Source organism: Callorhinchus milii, unplaced genomic scaffold, assembly GCF_018977255.1.
Source record: "Callorhinchus milii isolate IMCB2004 unplaced genomic scaffold, IMCB_Cmil_1.0 Scaffold1, whole genome shotgun sequence".
NCBI classification, from domain to species: domain Eukaryota; kingdom Metazoa; phylum Chordata; class Chondrichthyes; order Chimaeriformes; family Callorhinchidae; genus Callorhinchus; species Callorhinchus milii.
In genome coordinates this window covers 36,945,221-36,962,270 of record NW_024704742.1, presented here as the reverse complement: position 1 = coordinate 36,962,270, position 17,050 = coordinate 36,945,221, and the positions used below count along the sequence as shown (strand labels likewise).

At 43.6% G+C, this 17,050-nt stretch overlaps 1 protein-coding gene across 1 annotated transcript in view; it reads right to left on the bottom strand.

Moving 5' to 3' along the window:
• The window catches only part of arhgap24 (Rho GTPase activating protein 24), a 153,605-nt gene that overhangs the window by 13,679 nt on the left and 122,876 nt on the right, over positions 1–17,050 (bottom strand). The window contains exon 5 of the mRNA XM_007896953.2: positions 9,402–9,609. Coding sequence (XP_007895144.1) covers positions 9,402–9,609 — 208 coding nt within the window. The remainder of the gene's footprint in view (positions 1–9,401; positions 9,610–17,050) is intronic.

The window sequence follows — 17,050 nt, the reverse complement described above, 5'->3', positions numbered from 1 at the left end:
TAGGATAACGTCTCAGAGCAGTTTACAATGACGGGTCGGATGCCAAGCAGGGGAGAGGGAGCGAGGGAGGTAAAAGGTGACCATAGGCACGAAGATGTAGGTTTTAGGGAGGGAATTAAAGACAGATAGAGGGTGCAAAGTGTAGGGGTAGAGGGATTGAATTCCAGAGGTTAGAGGTGTAGAATCTGGAGGCTTGACCACAGATAATGTTGTGGAAAGGGCAGGGGAAGTGCAGGTAATCCAAGTTAGTCAAGTGGAGAGGGCGTGAAGTTTGAAGGGATTTGTAGGTGAGGGTGAGGACCTTGCAAGCAACCTGCTTTAGAGACTGAAAGATTGGTAACTAATGGAACCTGTCAGGGATTGGACTGATGGGTGTGTGGAGTTTGCTGCAGATGAGGATGGAAGTGGTGGAGTTTGGGATAAAAAGGTGAAAAGGCACTGTATCAAATGCAAGAATTGTTGTCATTATTATTATTATCCCTCCCTCGTTCAATCACTCGCTCACTCCATTGTTTACTCACTCCTTCCGTCACTCATTTGTTCGCTCCCTCCCTCCTTCCCTTGCTCACTAAATAAATCAATAAATAATACTAATAAACTGGTCACTCAATCCATGACTGTTTGTGGGGCATTGCTGTTCACAAATGGCTACCAGGTTTCTCCCACAATATACAGTCACTCCACTTTACAGTATATTCTGTGAAGTGCTTTGAGACGTCTCAAAGACATGATAAGGCGCTATATCAAATGCAAGGATTATTATTAATATAAATTGCAGCTTGTGGATGATGGAGCTAAGGAGACTGCATTTGAAAAGTCGACTGCATTTGAAAAGGAGGTAATGGAAGGGTGGATAAGGGATTCAGCAGGTTTGGTGTGAGATAGGGGCAGAGGCGGGCATGAAGAAAACCAGTCTTGGTAAGGGACTGGATGTGAAGGAGAAAGGAGAGTCAAGAATCAAACTGGGCATTAAAGTAGCGTACTGTTTCAGTGAGTTTCAGAGAGAAGCCTGGAAGGTTGAGGGGTCAGACCCAGAGCTGAAGAGACATTGGTATGAGCCTAAGAAGGTCAGTATAGGCATGTAACCTCAGATATTTCAATACCACATGGACCTCTAACTATCAAAATGGCTGTAAATTACAAATGACAAAGTGACGGGGGTAGGAAGAGTATAAAGAAATTACCACCTTGATTGGTGTGCAGAGATGTAAGCAGCTGCTGCTGCTCAAACTATGTGCTTCAAACAGCAACAACAACAACTTGCACTTATATCGCATCCTCCATGCAGGGAAGAGTCTCAGAGCGCTTAGCGGGTCTTCGGGTGGTGGGCCAGAGGGTGCAAGATACAAGCAGGAGGCGATACCAGTCGAGCGGAGGCACCGGATGGTGGATTGAGGAGTGAGGAGGTCGGAGAGGTAGGGAGGTGCCAGGAAGTGAATGGATTTGAACACGAGTGTGGGGATCCTGAAGTCGATCTGTTTGGTGATGGGGAGTCAGTGGAGCCTGGCCAGAACTGGTGAGATGGGGGTACGGAGATTGGTCCGGGTCAGTATGCAGGCGACAGAGTTCTGAATAAGCTGGGATTTTTTGAATGGTGGAACTGAGGAGACCGTCGACCACTAATTACCACTAATACTGGCATTAACTATCACTAATACTGACCTGTAACTACCAGTGTCACATCATGGTAACACATCTGTAACAGATAACACCAATGTGAGCCAACCTATAGTATGGCTTTCTCTTCCACGTGATTAATGCAATGGTCTGTGGGCCTAGCTTACATTTGACGATCCAGCCCAAATCCCTTCTTCAGCAATAGCATACTAGCAAAACCCATTTCCTGTCATTCACACAAAATCGTTTCATTGTTGCTTTTTGATCGGAACCAGTTTGAAAGTGGTTTCCTTTTATAATTTCAGGGACTGAGTGGCAGGGTTGTCAGAAGTAATTACATGACTTGAGATGCAGCCACCCGGCTTAAACAATAATATGTGAAATGCGGCACTCCAGGATAAACATTTGGATTATGTGGTTATCTGTGGGATCAGACAAAAGGTGAATGATAGGTCAAAACCAAGCTTATGTAGAAAGGTGACCACCAATTTCAATAAGAGATAGAGGAAAGTTAGGCATGGCTTTTTGGAACCATCAGTTTCCACCCCTAATAGCAGGGTGTGAGTAGGAAACAGTATTTCAAATAACCCTGCGTAAACAACAAAGCTGAGTTAGACCAGGTCTGGGGAACAGACAGCACTGTCTGAGCAGGAGCAGAAAGCAGTCTGACAATGCTGTAAAATAGTTCTAAACTTGAGCTTAACTTTTGGGGGAGGCTGGTTCAATAGTCTGCTTGCAGCTCTCTGTTCTCTCTCTGCTGTATGAATATACTTCCTACCATTTCAGACACTTTTACACTGAGCATCTCTGCAACTACATGTGCACTGATTTTCCCACAAAATGGTTCTTCTCACTTAAAACCAGCCATGTTAAGGCAGCAACAAGTCACAGTGGGGGGGTGGGGGGTGGGCAGGGCACTGATGCTCTAAACGTTGATCAACTTACAGACCCTGGTGTGTTAAAACACTGTTTTCCCTGTTTGAAATTCAAGGTATACCAAGCAATACAATCAGCAATTTAAAGGACAAAGTCCTTTTGATTATTAACTAATAGTTTTAAGGTGCACTCAACTGTGAAATTTACTAGGTTTTAACAACAACAATTTTCATTTATATAACACCCTTCACATAGGGTAACATCTTGCAGTGCTCAATAATGTGTATTAACATGATTTTGTGCAGTGCTTCAAGAGCCAAAACAGCGCAGTGAATGCAGTGAATGACTGATTAGAGGTCAATGTAAGCCTGCAACTTCGATTCCCAATGTTCTATATTTATACTGTCATGCGAAATCGATAACAAATAATAAAAAGATTGCTATTTTTAGCAATCGACCTGCAATAGATGCCTGAGTCATAGGCTGTGTTGGTTTCAGCAGCTGTCAATAACGTGTTACTGATAGAGATCTAACGCAGCATCATTGGGATATAGGGGCAGAACTGGAGGGTGGGAAAATATTTGTTTTAAAAAAATTACTCTTATGCTGTCACATTGACTTAATTTTCACTTCTAGTGGTATCATCATGGTCAAAATATCCTATACAACTGTTTCCTTGTCTATTTGGTTGTTAGATTTGCAATACAATCCAAAATTATTTTTGTATAGCGCTTTTAAGTTATGAGGACATCCCAAGGCGCTGGACAGTCAAGGATTTGGACCCGAGCGAGGTGGAGGGTCAGGACGGGGGCTTCTTTAAACACTACATCCAGTGACAAGACAAAAATGCAAACACAAAGGGTCTAAAATGCATTATTCACAAAGCAGACTTGTTGGGTTAATTGCAACTTCTACTTTGGAATTATAAGACTGTGAATCCCAAGCTTTCACCGTCCGGAAAAAGTAAACGGCCACCAGCCCTTTTCAGACTTTGTTGCTATACATTCACAACTCACCAGCTGCCAATTTCAGAATCCAACATTACCCCACCACATGTCAAATTTCACATAGGGAGCCTTTCTGGATATTGCAAATTAAGCCCCTTATATGTTCCTTTCCCTAGAACAGAGGAAACAATGCAATACAACCGCCAAAGTATCCATCTGTATCAGGTACATGTCTGATTGGAGATACCGACATGGGTATCTGATTGGAAACACCCCCACATGGGTTTCTGATCTCTCTGGAGTTAATCTTTGAATCGGCCTCAACGCTAAGTTTTTAATTATATGGGTTTTCTTCCCCTCCCCCTCCACACATTGTACCCAAGTGACGAATCATAATGGGGGAGTTTTGTGAACACTGCTGTCTCCTTTCTCACTCAACTGATCAAACTTCACACGACTCAATCATGGAGATGTCATTCTTCACTCTTAATCGTAGGGGAGATCCGTCAAGCCCCATTCCATTCTCACCTTTTGTCCATATGCATCATTTTCCAACAAGGGCATTACAGCATAATGAGGAGCAGGATCTATCTCTAGCTTAGGGACACTTTGACTCAAAACTCTACTGATACCCCAGCTGAAGTGTTTACAACTTAAAATTAACAATGCTGCTCTTCTTCACACCACTCTCACTGCTGTCGTGCCATTTTGCTAGATTCCCTATATTTGGTCTATGATTAGTTTGGTTCAAAATTATCAGTTGAATGATTTATTTTAGAATAACAACCATCACTACTACTTGCATTTATATAGTGTCTTCACATAGGATAATGTCAAGGAACACCTTGCAATTCCCATCGACAATATTGTTTTTACCGAGCTGCCATTATACTCTACTTACAGTGAAATTACAAGAAAGATACAAGTTCAAGTTCTTTCTCTTTTATTACATGGTATAGATGGGGAGAGGTTAGGTTGAAGAAAGCTCTTTGGTCTATCAGATCTCAGCCTTACAGGACACCCACACTATCATCTTCTGATTACAGCATCAGGATGTTTTAAATGAGTACATTGTCCTGGCATTGTAGAGTCCTGTAGCTCAGTGGTAGGAGCACTCGCTCCACAAGCGAGAGGACCTGGTTCGATTCCCAGGCAGGGCGAAATGTTGGGCAAGTTTCCTTACTCCACTTGCCTCTGTTTACCTAGCAGTAAGTAGGAACCCGGTTGTCAGTCGATTGACGGATCGCTTTTCCAGGAGTAATAATGCCTTTAAAAAAATTGTTCACTCAATCCATGACTGTTTGTGGGACATTGATGTCTGCAATTGGCTGCTGTGTTTTGCCCATAAAATGTACAGTCAATTCACTTTACAGTATATTCTGTGAAGCATTTTGAGATGTCTCAAAGACGTGATAAAACACTATATCAAATACAAGGATTATTAAAATTGGTCACTTCAATTCACGACTGTGTGTGGGACGCTGCTGTGCACAATTGGCTGCTGCGTTTCACCCACAAGTATACAGTCGATTCACTTTACAGTATATTCTGTGAAGCGCTTTGAGACGTCTAGAAGACGTGAAAAGTGCTCTATCAAATGCAAGGATTATTATTATTAATTATTATTATTATTAACCACCGTTCCTGGCAACCTTTAGGCTGTTGCTTTCCCTTGTGTAAAGAAATACTTCCTGGTGTCTATCCTAAAGTTGGAACCCTGAACATCTGGTCCTTTTGTCCTGTGACCAGTGGATGGGGCAAAAAAGTCAATCATTAATCTCATGGTCAAATAATGCAGGAAAACATAACCTAGAACCATGGAAAGTTACAGCACATTGAGACTAGCCTGCCCATCGTACCTGTACTTACTCTGAAAGAGCTATCAATTTCCTCCCATCCTCCTGCTTTTTCTAAGCACCATTTAATATTTCTTCTTTTCAGGTATTTATTCAATTCCACCTGCTAATTTAATTCTGCTTTTGAGGGAGTCGGCACAGACACGATGGGCCAAATGGCATTCTTCTGTAATGTAAATTTCTATAGTTCTATGGTTCTGAAGGCTTGCATGGATTCTGCAGCAACTACGGGTCCAGGTAGGGCATCCACATCCTAACAACTCTCTGCATAAAAATATTCCCCTAATCACTTCCTTTTATTTTGGCAATTATCTTAACATTTCTGCTCTCTAGATCTCGACCACTGATGGAGCAGTGGATATCATTTTTCCCTCTTTACCTCGTCAAACCCTTTATAAGGACAGGCACCTCTATCAAGTCTCCTCTCAATCTCCTCTGATCTAGAGAAAAAAGCCCCATTTTCTCACATTTAAAGCAAAACCTTGTTTTTTTTAAAATACTCATCTCAGGATGTGGATAATGCTGGCAGAGCCAACACTTATTGCCTTGCGAAAGTGGTGGAGTTGCCTTTCTCTTTAAACCAGTGCCATGGCTTGCTACGTCATTTCAGAGGACAGTAAAAACAACCAAGTAATATGGAACTGAAGACGTATTATTTTTAGATCAGCTAGATGTCTGACACATATGCAAAACCATTATCATGCTTAAGACCATCCTGACCATGGGTGGCAGATCCAATGTCCAGTGTAATAATAATCCTTGCATTTGATATAATGTCTTATTGACTGGACTGTGGAGTCCTGTGGCTCAGTGGTTAGAGCACTCGCTTTGCAAGTGAGAGACCTGAGTTCAATTCCAGGCAGAGGGCGAAACCTTGGGCAAGTTTCCTTACTCCACACGCCTAATAATAATCCCTCCAAAACTAAAAACAATAATAAATTGGTTATTTTCAATCTACGACTGTTTGTGGGACATTGCTGTGCGCAATTGGCTGCCGCGTTTGCCCACAAATATACAGTCAATTCACTTTACAGTTTATTCTGTGAAGCGCTTTGGGACGTCCTCCCGACATGAAAAGCGCTATATCAAATGCAAGGATTATTATTATTATTATCACATCCTTGAGATGTCTCAAAGTGCTTCAAAGATTACACTGTAGTGAATTGACCGTATATTTTGAGAACAAAAATATTTTGTGTACAGACAATGTTCTTCCCCGAATGGCATTAGTGAACCAATTAAGTTTTTACAATAATACAGCATTATTGTTGTAAAAACTGCTGGAAGCTCAAATTACCAATTTTGTTTAATTTAAATTACACAACTGCCATAGCGAGATTTGAATCCATGGGTTTTCTTGTCTAACATTACCACTACACAATCTCCTCTATGGGATCATCCCCGTGAATCTCCTGTGCACCCTCTATATGGCCTTGCCATCCTTCTTAGTGAGGTGCCCCATAAGGGACACAATAGGTTAAATGAGAAATAGAAATCAGCATCAAAGATGCCTTATTAACTTAAGAAAACTTGCTTAACAATGTGTGACGGGAGGGTTTATACATTAGCTAAGCCATAATCTTATAGTGGAGCAGTGAAATGTTGTTAGAGACAGTCAGAAATACGCATTAGGAGAGCAAGGATTGTAATCATTAGAATCTGCGGCTTGTTTAATCCAATCTGATGCATATGTGCAATGAATCACATGATGCCACACTCAGAACCATTTTTCAGACTATGACAGGAATAGTTTCAAGCATCAGCAAACTAATGCTCTTGCACAGCATCTCTCTTGCTGCGCTTGAACTGTTCTTTGCTGAAATCAGTCTGGTTTGAGTTTGGGTCAAAGCAGGTCTGCTTGGAGCTATGTTTAACTCAGAGTGGGCTGAATTTTAGTAAGGGCTCTGCACTATGGATATGATTAACTGTGATATAAACCATTGGAAATCTTGACTGAACAGTACATTGTGTCTTGGGGCATGGCAGCACACTGTGCATGTGTCACGGCGACACAGTCACCACTGCCAATGGACTTATAATTGGATACAGTGGTCTGGGTTTACCTGCACAAGTCAACTGGAAAGATATAGTTTGGTCTCTTTCAGCACCCTTCACAGGCAACAAAACTGATCCAAAGAAGGTTCAGATCAGATTTAGAGCGTTTGCAAATGTCAGTCTGAAAGTACATTACAAGATGTTACCTTGGCAATGGACATTATGTACACTTTAGCCAGAATGCATAGATATTAATGACCATCAGAATATTCATGGCTAGCTGTCATGTCATTTTCCTGTTGAGCACTGCATTAGGTGCATCACATCCATCCCGGAGTCCCTCCAATTTGCTTGCTCCCTCACCTTGTTCAACGTTTGTCTCAAGACCTTCCTCTTTGACCACACTTTGATCATCTTTCCCCTCCCCACTCCCATCAGCTCCAACCCCAGCTTGTGTACCAAGCCAGGATTGTTAAGCACCTTGAGGCATTCTCGCCATGTGAAAGGAGCTATATAAATGTAAATTTGTATTGAACTATTTTCTATTTTTTTCTGCATGCAAAATATACAGTAGTTATTTTATCACAATGAACTGGATTAATACATTTAACTGGGATCAAAAGATTTTCCTATAATAACTCCTATTCCCTTTGCAGTTGAGTATGTCACTAACCGACTTATTAAATTACAGGCAATTTTCTGTCAGCAATGATTGATGTGGTTTGCTTCTGCTTGTTCAGGAGCCCATCTGGTTTGGTGAACCATCTTGTCCCAAACTTGAACAATTACAGCATTCTCTGCAGATGTCCCATGTGTAGCTGACTGTTTCTACTGTTCTCTCTAATATCTCCTTACTTAACTGTCTCCAACATTGCACCACACAGACTCTTATATCTTTGCTATGCCTCAAAGCTATTTGTCAAAATATTTCTAAATCCAATTAATCCATGCTTAAACACTATAAGGTTTTACAGGGTGGGGTGTTGTAGTATTATTCATTTTGTTAAAGCCAGCATTACACATAAAAATGCTGACTCCTGAGGTAATAACACAGGGATCAGTTTCACCTTTTTTAAAGACCTGTCACTTCCAGGGTTAATGAAGGGGAAAGAGGAGAAGAGGGAGCAAAGTCAGTAACCATAGCCCTGCATTGTTCTCCTACCTGCTTTTTTATTAAATATTTATTATCTATTATTTATTAAATGCTCTGCTTTTCTATCAGAGAATAAGGCAGACCTATGCTCAGCAATAAGATAATTAGGTGGGTCGGAAGGGAGCCCACAAGTTGAAATGGCATGAATTTCCATCACATTCAGTCTGTTCATCAAATCAGTCTGAAGCCCTTTTCATGCTTTATCATGGTGAATACTTTAATCTAGTACAGAAATTAGTACAATGCTTGTAGGAGACGTGGACTGAATGGCTTGCAGTACAGTTTGAAATCTTATTAGCTGGAAGAGCTTTCAAAACTAATCCATCGGAAAGTCACCATCATCTTCTCATTTGCAATCTCCTTGAGCAATACAATGGAGCTGCCTGGATCAGTACGATGTCTCATAATGGGTTTAGAACAGTCTCTCTCTGGTATAGGCTTTTACTGCAGTCTCCAAGGCAGTTACAGAAGAATGCTTAAACAAGTTGCTTAATGTAAACTAGTAAATTGTTTCAAACGAATGGGATGTAACTGCTGTACTGGATAATGAGCAGGAAAAACAAAATGTTTTGGTTTAAAAGGCCCATAAAAGTATTATGTGTATTCATAAATACCATCGCAGACTCATAAACCTTTTGCCAACTGCTACTGGATGTACATTAGGGTCAAACAATTTTCCCATAAAAATTGCATTGTGTTTGGAGCTGAAGTAGCTGTTTCCTGTGAATCAAATGTTGCTGCCAACCAATGCAAGCTGGGACGTCTCTTGTGGGTGTTTACAAGTGAAGGAAAGTTTAGGCTGCAAAGTTAGGGTATTAGGAATAGACGATGTTTAAAGCTGATTCAACCAGACATTGAAAGGCTCACAAATGTCTACTTCAAAATGTTTCCTAAAAGTACTTGAATCCACAAAGATTAATAATACCATGGCACAAACAGAAAGCTGCACTTCCTTACCTGTCAAATAACGGCTTCTCACCGCAGTCAAAGGCCTCCTGTAACTCCTTGACCAGATTCGCTTGACCGGGTAGTCGAAAGAGACCCTCTTCCTTCAGCCCTCTCTGGCGGATGAAGTCTACACACTGCTCCACAAGCATTGGTGCCATGCGAGTACCATACCTACGCTCGTACCGTACAGTGTCTTCCAGCCTCTGGCCAAAGATACCTATTGAGTCAGGAACAAAACCAGGTTACCCAATTCCAGTAAACAACTTCTACAGAGATTACAGCTGAGAAAGTAACAGTTGCAGGATAGCAGTGCTTCATAGGGTAATGTCAAAGGAACTAACCATTCCAATCCAAATGGTTAAAACACGCAAACAAACACCCCTAAGGATACCCTGAACCAATGTTTACTGAGAGAAAATGGGGTTTGATTTGTACGATTGCTGAAAAGATTTGCAAATAGTGAGTCTTGCTGATACCCAGCGATGGGTCTGAAACTAATCCTCTCTGGAAAGCCACTTGAATACCATTTTCAATCTCGATTTCATTGAAGTCAAATTTTAGTCAAAGAATTATGGTCAAGTTATGCACCTGGTAAGGAATTTAGCATTCACATGGCATTCTTCCTCCTTGTCCCCCGCGTGCTCCGCTCCACCCTCGGCGGCCGTGCCTTCAGCTACTATGCCCCGAGGCTCTGGAACTCCCTTCCTCACTCCCTTCGCCTCATTCTCTCTCTTCCTATTTTCAGGTCTCGGCTGAAGACCTTTCTTTTCGACTGCTCCTTTGGTCAGCTTCCTCCCCCTCCCCCTGGCTCGGCCCTGGGATCCGTTACTGTGAAGCGCTCTGAGACGCCGTCCAGCATGGAGGACGCTATATAAATCCAAGGTGCTGTTGTTGTTGTTAGTTAACATAAATTACAATGTGCAAGACTATTTACAAATCCTTTTACAAATCTCACAAGTTAGACCTCCCTCTACCTGAGTGTTGAAAATTTCCAATTTCTAAAATCTTTAGCATACAATGGGGTGAAAAAACATTCAAATTGCAACAGGAATCTGCCTTCCCTCACCTCTGTAACATTGCCCAACTGCCTCACCCTTCAGGCCGCTGAAACTCTTGTTCATGCCTTCATCACCTCCAGGCTCGACTATGCAAACACCCTGCTTGTCGGCCTTCCCAACTCCTCCCTCCACAGATTGCAGATGGTCCTCTCCCGCACCAAACTCCGTGACCCCATCTCCTCCATTCTTGCCTGACTCCATTGGCTCCCTATCCTTCAGGGGATCCAGTTCAAGACCCTGGTCCTCACCTGCAAAGCCCTCCATGGCCTCGCCCCACCCTACATCTGTGACTCCTAACCCCCTACCAACCCGTCCACTCCCTCCGCTCAGCCGGCTCTGGCCTGCTCCACGTCCGCCGACGCACCCACCCCACCATTGGCCGGAAAGCCTTCAGCCACTCTGCCCCCAACCTCTGGAATTCCATCCCCCAGTCACTCCGCCTCTCCCCCTTCTTAGCCTCCTTCAAGTCCTACCTCAAGACCCTCCTCTTCGACCATGCCATCGGCCACCCCCCTTCCCCTCCCTTCTCCCCCCCCTGACCCCAGCTCGGGTCTGAAATGCTGTACACTGGCACGTCCTCCTGACATGAAAGGCGCTATACAAATGTAATCTTGTTATTGTAATATTAACTCAAGAGTAGCCATAAGGGAATCCTGCCAAAACTGGTAACACACAGATGACTTGAGGAATTTCTGCTCCAAAGTACCAAAAGCAGATATTGGTGATCCCATGATTTGACTGACAGGCTGCCAATTACCAGCAGGATTTTCCCGTGACTGCATCCTGTTATAAAGTGCTTCCTACTGGACCCCATGTGTCCATGTTTATGTGCGGACACAGGTACGCGCGCACATGTATGTTCTGATCAGCAGGCAGCTACTTAGCAATTCACACACAAAAATAAATTGATGGCTGTACTTTTCAAATTATCTTTTCATAGCAATATCCATATTGTGCATAGAGAACACAATTTCAACTGACCACAAAGCATCTTTTACCTAACCGAACCATTCAACTACAGAAGCAGCAGCTTAAACCGGTGCGTGCAAACCCACACACGCACACCACAAACACACACTTACTATTTCATACACATCAGCAACACAAGCAATAGACGAAAATCAAAACTGAAATCTCATATAAACTGTGAAATCAAACAATCATCCTGCAGACACTTACCTTTTCTGAAGCTGAAGCATCGCTTAATTTTCCTGTAGGTGGTTTTAGGGAGGAAAGTGGGGTATGTTAAAGCACTGGTAGTGCAGAATATGATATTCTTATTCTCAGGCATTGCAGAGTGCTGAGTTCAGGCTGCACTGCATACGGTATCCACATGTGTTACTCTTCAAACTGGAACAGTTATTATGATTATCAAGTTCAAGGGGGGTGGGGGAGGGATTAAACGACAACAGTTTACATGCAATTGGACAATGAAGAGCAGCCTAAAAATCCCATTAGTGTCCTCAATGTAGTGGTAGATTATCTGGGGTGGGTAGGAGATTATTTAAAATCTCTCAGTGAGGCATAGCTTCAGCTCTGCAGTCTGTGTGCATCGCTCACTGCTTACAGTAGTGAGACTAAGGTGGAAAATATTCGGTCAAAAGGAGAACTGACTTTCACTTGACTTGTAGCTCCCGTCACATGCGGAAACTTTACAGCAGTCAATTAAAAATCCCTCTGGCATGCAGAGGTAGAGTGCCAATCCACTAAACCCTGAGAGAGTGGATTCAGATTTCATCCCCCGAGTGCCTGCTTTCCTTTCATGTTCGTCCCAGAGTCTTCCTGCTCTGTAATCATTAGTCAGAGAGTGCAGACCTTTTATATCATTATAATCTAATCGGGAAGAGAATCTCACAAGCAGACATGCATGAAAACAATCAGAAGGACTTTTCTCCTCCTCTCCCCCACTCCCATTTACTTTATTCCTTGGATTGGTGTTAACTGGCCAGTGAGCACACCTCCCAGCTCCCCTCATATTCCAGCCCCCAGCCAGTAAACAATGTTATCACGTGTAGGTAAATGATTAAAAGAGGGGCATTTCTTGTTTGTTAGCAGAGAGGTACTGGCAATGATTGCTTAGAGTACGAGTGTTCTTCCAGTTCCTTTAAACGTACAGTGCTGACTGAGTGCTTCCAACACAGGCTGTGACAAGACACCTCAAGTGGTGTCTGTTGATTTAGAAATAAGTTCTTGTTGCACTGTATGAAAGGAGCATTTGCAGCCCAGCTTTGCTGACCTTTTCAAGGCACTGGCTCATTATGAATTCCATAGTTAAACTGATGGTAAACCAGGAAGTGCCGCTGCCTCCCGACCGAATTAAAGAGGCAGTTTTCATTGGCATATCCAAACACAGCGTCACCCCAACTAGGGATTCCGTCTTCAACAGTGAAACAAAATGAGGTGCATAACCAAAGATCGAGACAACAAGGCAGCGCCCATAACGGAGGCAGGGATGCTTCCCTTGGGCCATCGCTACCCTTTTCTCAAGTCACCCTTATTGAGCTGCTTTTTTTTTGCCCACTTAGGTTGCTTCTTTATTTTGGTCATTCTTACACATGTGGAAACCCATCACCATGCTTATAATAGTAGCCAAACCATAATGAGCATTCCACATATCATTGGCAACTTTCTAAACTTTTCTATGTCTGGAATGGAGTGTGCACTCTCTCTTTGGAGGGATACACCCTACCCTGCTTACTTAATTCCAAGAAGGTATTAGGACCGTGGGCGAGAGCCAAGGCTCCTAAATGTGCGTTTTAGAGGTACACTGGGAGTGTAACCAGCTACTAGTTCATCATTGTCTGGCAAGCTTTTTGTTGCTGGGACCATCCTATCCATTAGAGCTTTGGCTTACAGAATTAACAGAGGGCAAATGAGAAACATCCCTGCCCCAGTCTGCCCCTCCAAGTCCTGCCAAACAGGACTGCCCTAGGGGGACTGCATACCTGGCCGACTCAGAAATTGGACTACTGAGACTGCCACAAGAAGTTTGACTCAATTCTACCATTCTGTTGCCAAGCACGTCACCTTGGAGCCAGCTCAACTAGATAGTCAAGAGTTGGACATCCAACAACGAGTGCAGTTTGAGCCCTCACTTGGTTGATAGCAGATACCAGGCAATCCCAAGCTCTCTGGTGAGCAGCACTCATTGCCCACTGCTCAAACAAATGTTCTTACCCATTGTGCAACAGTTCCATCAGTCAACTTCAAGATCCTCACACTTGTGTTCAAATCCATTCACTCTTTGACACCTCCCTACCTCTCTGACCTCCTCACTCCCCAATCCACCAACCGGCGCCTCCGTTCGACTGGCACTGGCCTCCTGCTCATCCCTTGCAACCTCTGCCCCACCATCGGAGATCATGCTTTCAGCCACTACACCCCAAAACTCTGGAACAATCCCTCCACCTTGCCCCCTCTCTCCCCTTTTTCAAGTCCCGCCTGAAAACTTTCCTTTTCGACCGTGCTTATGGTCACCTTCCCCCCCACCAGCTCGGAGTCAGGCTCCGCCATTGTTAAGCGCTCTGAGACGCACTGATGCGTGGAGAACTCTACATAAGTGCAAGTTGTTGTTGTTGCTGTTGTTGGAAGCACAGAGCTTGATCAGCATCTGCTTATGTCTCTACACACCAATCAAGGTGGTCATTTCTTTATACTCTTCCTACCTTCGTCACTTCGTCAGTTATAATTTGCAGCCATTTTGATTCCCCTGAAGACATTCTATCTTTAATAGTTATTCAGTCCAGGGTGGAAAGTGTCAAACAAAATGCCTCCCAATATTCTAATATGCAAATTGTGGACTGGACAGGTCTGAGTGATTAAAAAGTACTATGTCTTAGACCCTACTACTTCTAACAAACTGCCTTACTCTTAATTTATAGTCCAGGGACTGCAAAATAGGCATAAAAATCTAACATCCATCAGAGATTAATATTCAATGACTACTGGCATAATTACAGAAGGAATTCATTCAGCACAGCTTACAGGCTAATAAAGTTTGCTGCAACTGGAAAGGGGCCATTCTGCAAAGATCATGCCCCAAGGCCACATGAAATTATTATTGTGAATTAATTAAATCAACGTTGCAACATTATAAGGCTGTCCAATGCTACAGTAGTCACTCTCTGCACTCTGAGGCTGTTTACTCCATAGAGGTGCATTTTCTCCACTGTAAAGCTGTGTTGTCTACAGAGATGAATTTCTGTACTGTACTTGTGAGTCACATAGCGTAGTGGTTAGCTTGCTCGCCTCGCAAGTGAGAGGACCCAGGTTCAATTCCCAGCGGGGCAAAACCTTAAGCAAGTTTCCCTAATCCAAATGCCTCTGTTTCCCTAGTAGTAAATCGGAACCTATTTGATAAGTTGATTGGTAGATCACTTTCCGGAGGGAATGGTTTCTACCAGTGTGGTTATCAAGTGGGCTGGTCTTCTCGGATATTCCTTGACACCAGGTTACACTGTTTGCTAGCTAAGAGTGTGATTACTGTGCGGTCACAGCTTCTACATTATCAACAAATTCACACACCCAGGATTCCTCTCACCTCAATCTTCATGGTTCTGTCCTAGACTGGTTCAGATCCTACCTTTCACACCATCTCCACTTTGTCTCCAAAAACAGCTTCTCCCATCATCGTGCAGCGTTCCTTAGGGCCCTGTCCTTGGTCCTCTCCTCTTCAATATCTACATGCTCACTCTTGGTGAAATCATCTGCAGACATGGGGTCAACTTCCACATGTATGCGAATGACACCCAACTCTATCTCGCTGCCTCCACCCTCGACTCCAGGACCATTGTCTGTCAGACATCAAGTCCTGGATGAGAACTAACTTTCTAGTTGAACGTCAACAAGAACGAGGCTCTCCTGATTGGCTCCCGTCAGCGCATCTACACCTCAGGCACTGGCAGCATCACCATCCATGCATGCACACTCCACCTTACTGAGCCAGTCCAAAAACTTGGCATCTTGTTTGACCCTCAACTATCCTTTCTACCCCACATCCGTGCCATGACCCACTCTGCTTTCCTCCACCTGTGCAACGCCACCTGGCTCTGCCACTGCCTCTACACTCAGGCCACTGAAACCCTCATCCACACATTTATAAGAAAATAAGAACATAAGAAACAGGAGCAGGAGTAGGCCATTCGGCCCCTCGAGCCTGCCTCGCCATTTAATAAGATCATGGCTGATCTAACCAAGTTCCATTTACCCGCCCTATCCCCATATCCCTTAATCCCTTTAGTTTTTAAAAATCTATCGATCTCAGTCTTGAATATGTTCAATGACTGAGCATCCACATCCTTCTGGGGTAGAGAATTCCATAAATTCAATACCCTCTGAGTGAAGAAATGTTTTCTCAACTCAGTTTTAAAGGGCTGACCTTTAATCCTGAGACTATGATCTCTAGTTTTCAATTCTCTAACCAGGGGAAACAATCTCACACTGTCTACCTTGTCAAGACCCTTAAGAATCTTTTAGGTTTCTGTAAGATCACTTCCAATTCTTCTATATTCTAGAGAATATAGGCCTAGTCTCTTGGTGACCTCATCCCCAGATTATAGGGTCAACTTCCATATTTATGCAGATGACACCCAACTCTACCTCTCTGTCTCCACCCTTGACTCCAGGACTACTGCTGTCCTGACAGAATGTCTGTCAGACATCAAGTCCTGGATGAGAGCAAACTTTCTTCAGTTGAACGTCAACAAGACCGAGGCTCTCCTGATTGGCTCCTGTCAGCGCCTCCTCACCTCAACCTATCCGCTCCCTCCGCTCAGCAAGCTCCAGACTGCTCCATATCCCCCGCCCGGCCTGGCCCAGCCTGGCCCCACCATTCAGCTTCTCTGCCCCCACCTTTTGGAACTCCATCCCGCAGTCCCCTTGTCTTGCTCCTCCCTTGCCTCCTTCAAAGCACGTATCAAGACTCTCCTCTTCGAACATGCCTTCGGCCACTCCGCTACCCTCTCTGTCCTCCACTCTCCCTGATCACAACCCCTGCCTACCCCCCACCCCCCCAACTCACCTGCTTGAGTCCTAATCCCTGACTGTTCAGTGCCTTGGGACGTCTTCCCGACATGAAAGGCACTTTACAAATATAATTTTGTATTGTATTGCAAGGGATATTGACTACATTGTCCGTAGACTGTATATTCTACAATACAGTCATTACATTGTGAGGCTCTGTACCTCACAGTGCTAGGTTTCCTGTCACCCACTGCTAAAGTCAGTTCTTATGCTTTTGGAAACTGAAACAAGTATCAGTAAATGGGGCAGAAGCGTCCAGTGGCTTTCTTAGGTGTAACCCACTGGAGCGAGTCAGGAAAACTGAATAATGGCTTCTTAGTCTCACAACTGGATCATAGAGACTGGTCTCTGAAATGTCTGTGCCTGTAAATGTGCAGTTGCACACTTCAATGCGAGTGTCAAAGGAGACCATGTACACATTATAGAAACTGACCATGTACAAGTTACACAGAATGACCACATATATATTATGCACCCAAGTGTTCACATTGTGTGAACGGCCATCTTCAGATATGAAGGACAACCATTATTTCCTTACTTTAAAGCTATGCAGTACAGAATCGTATCCACATTATGCAG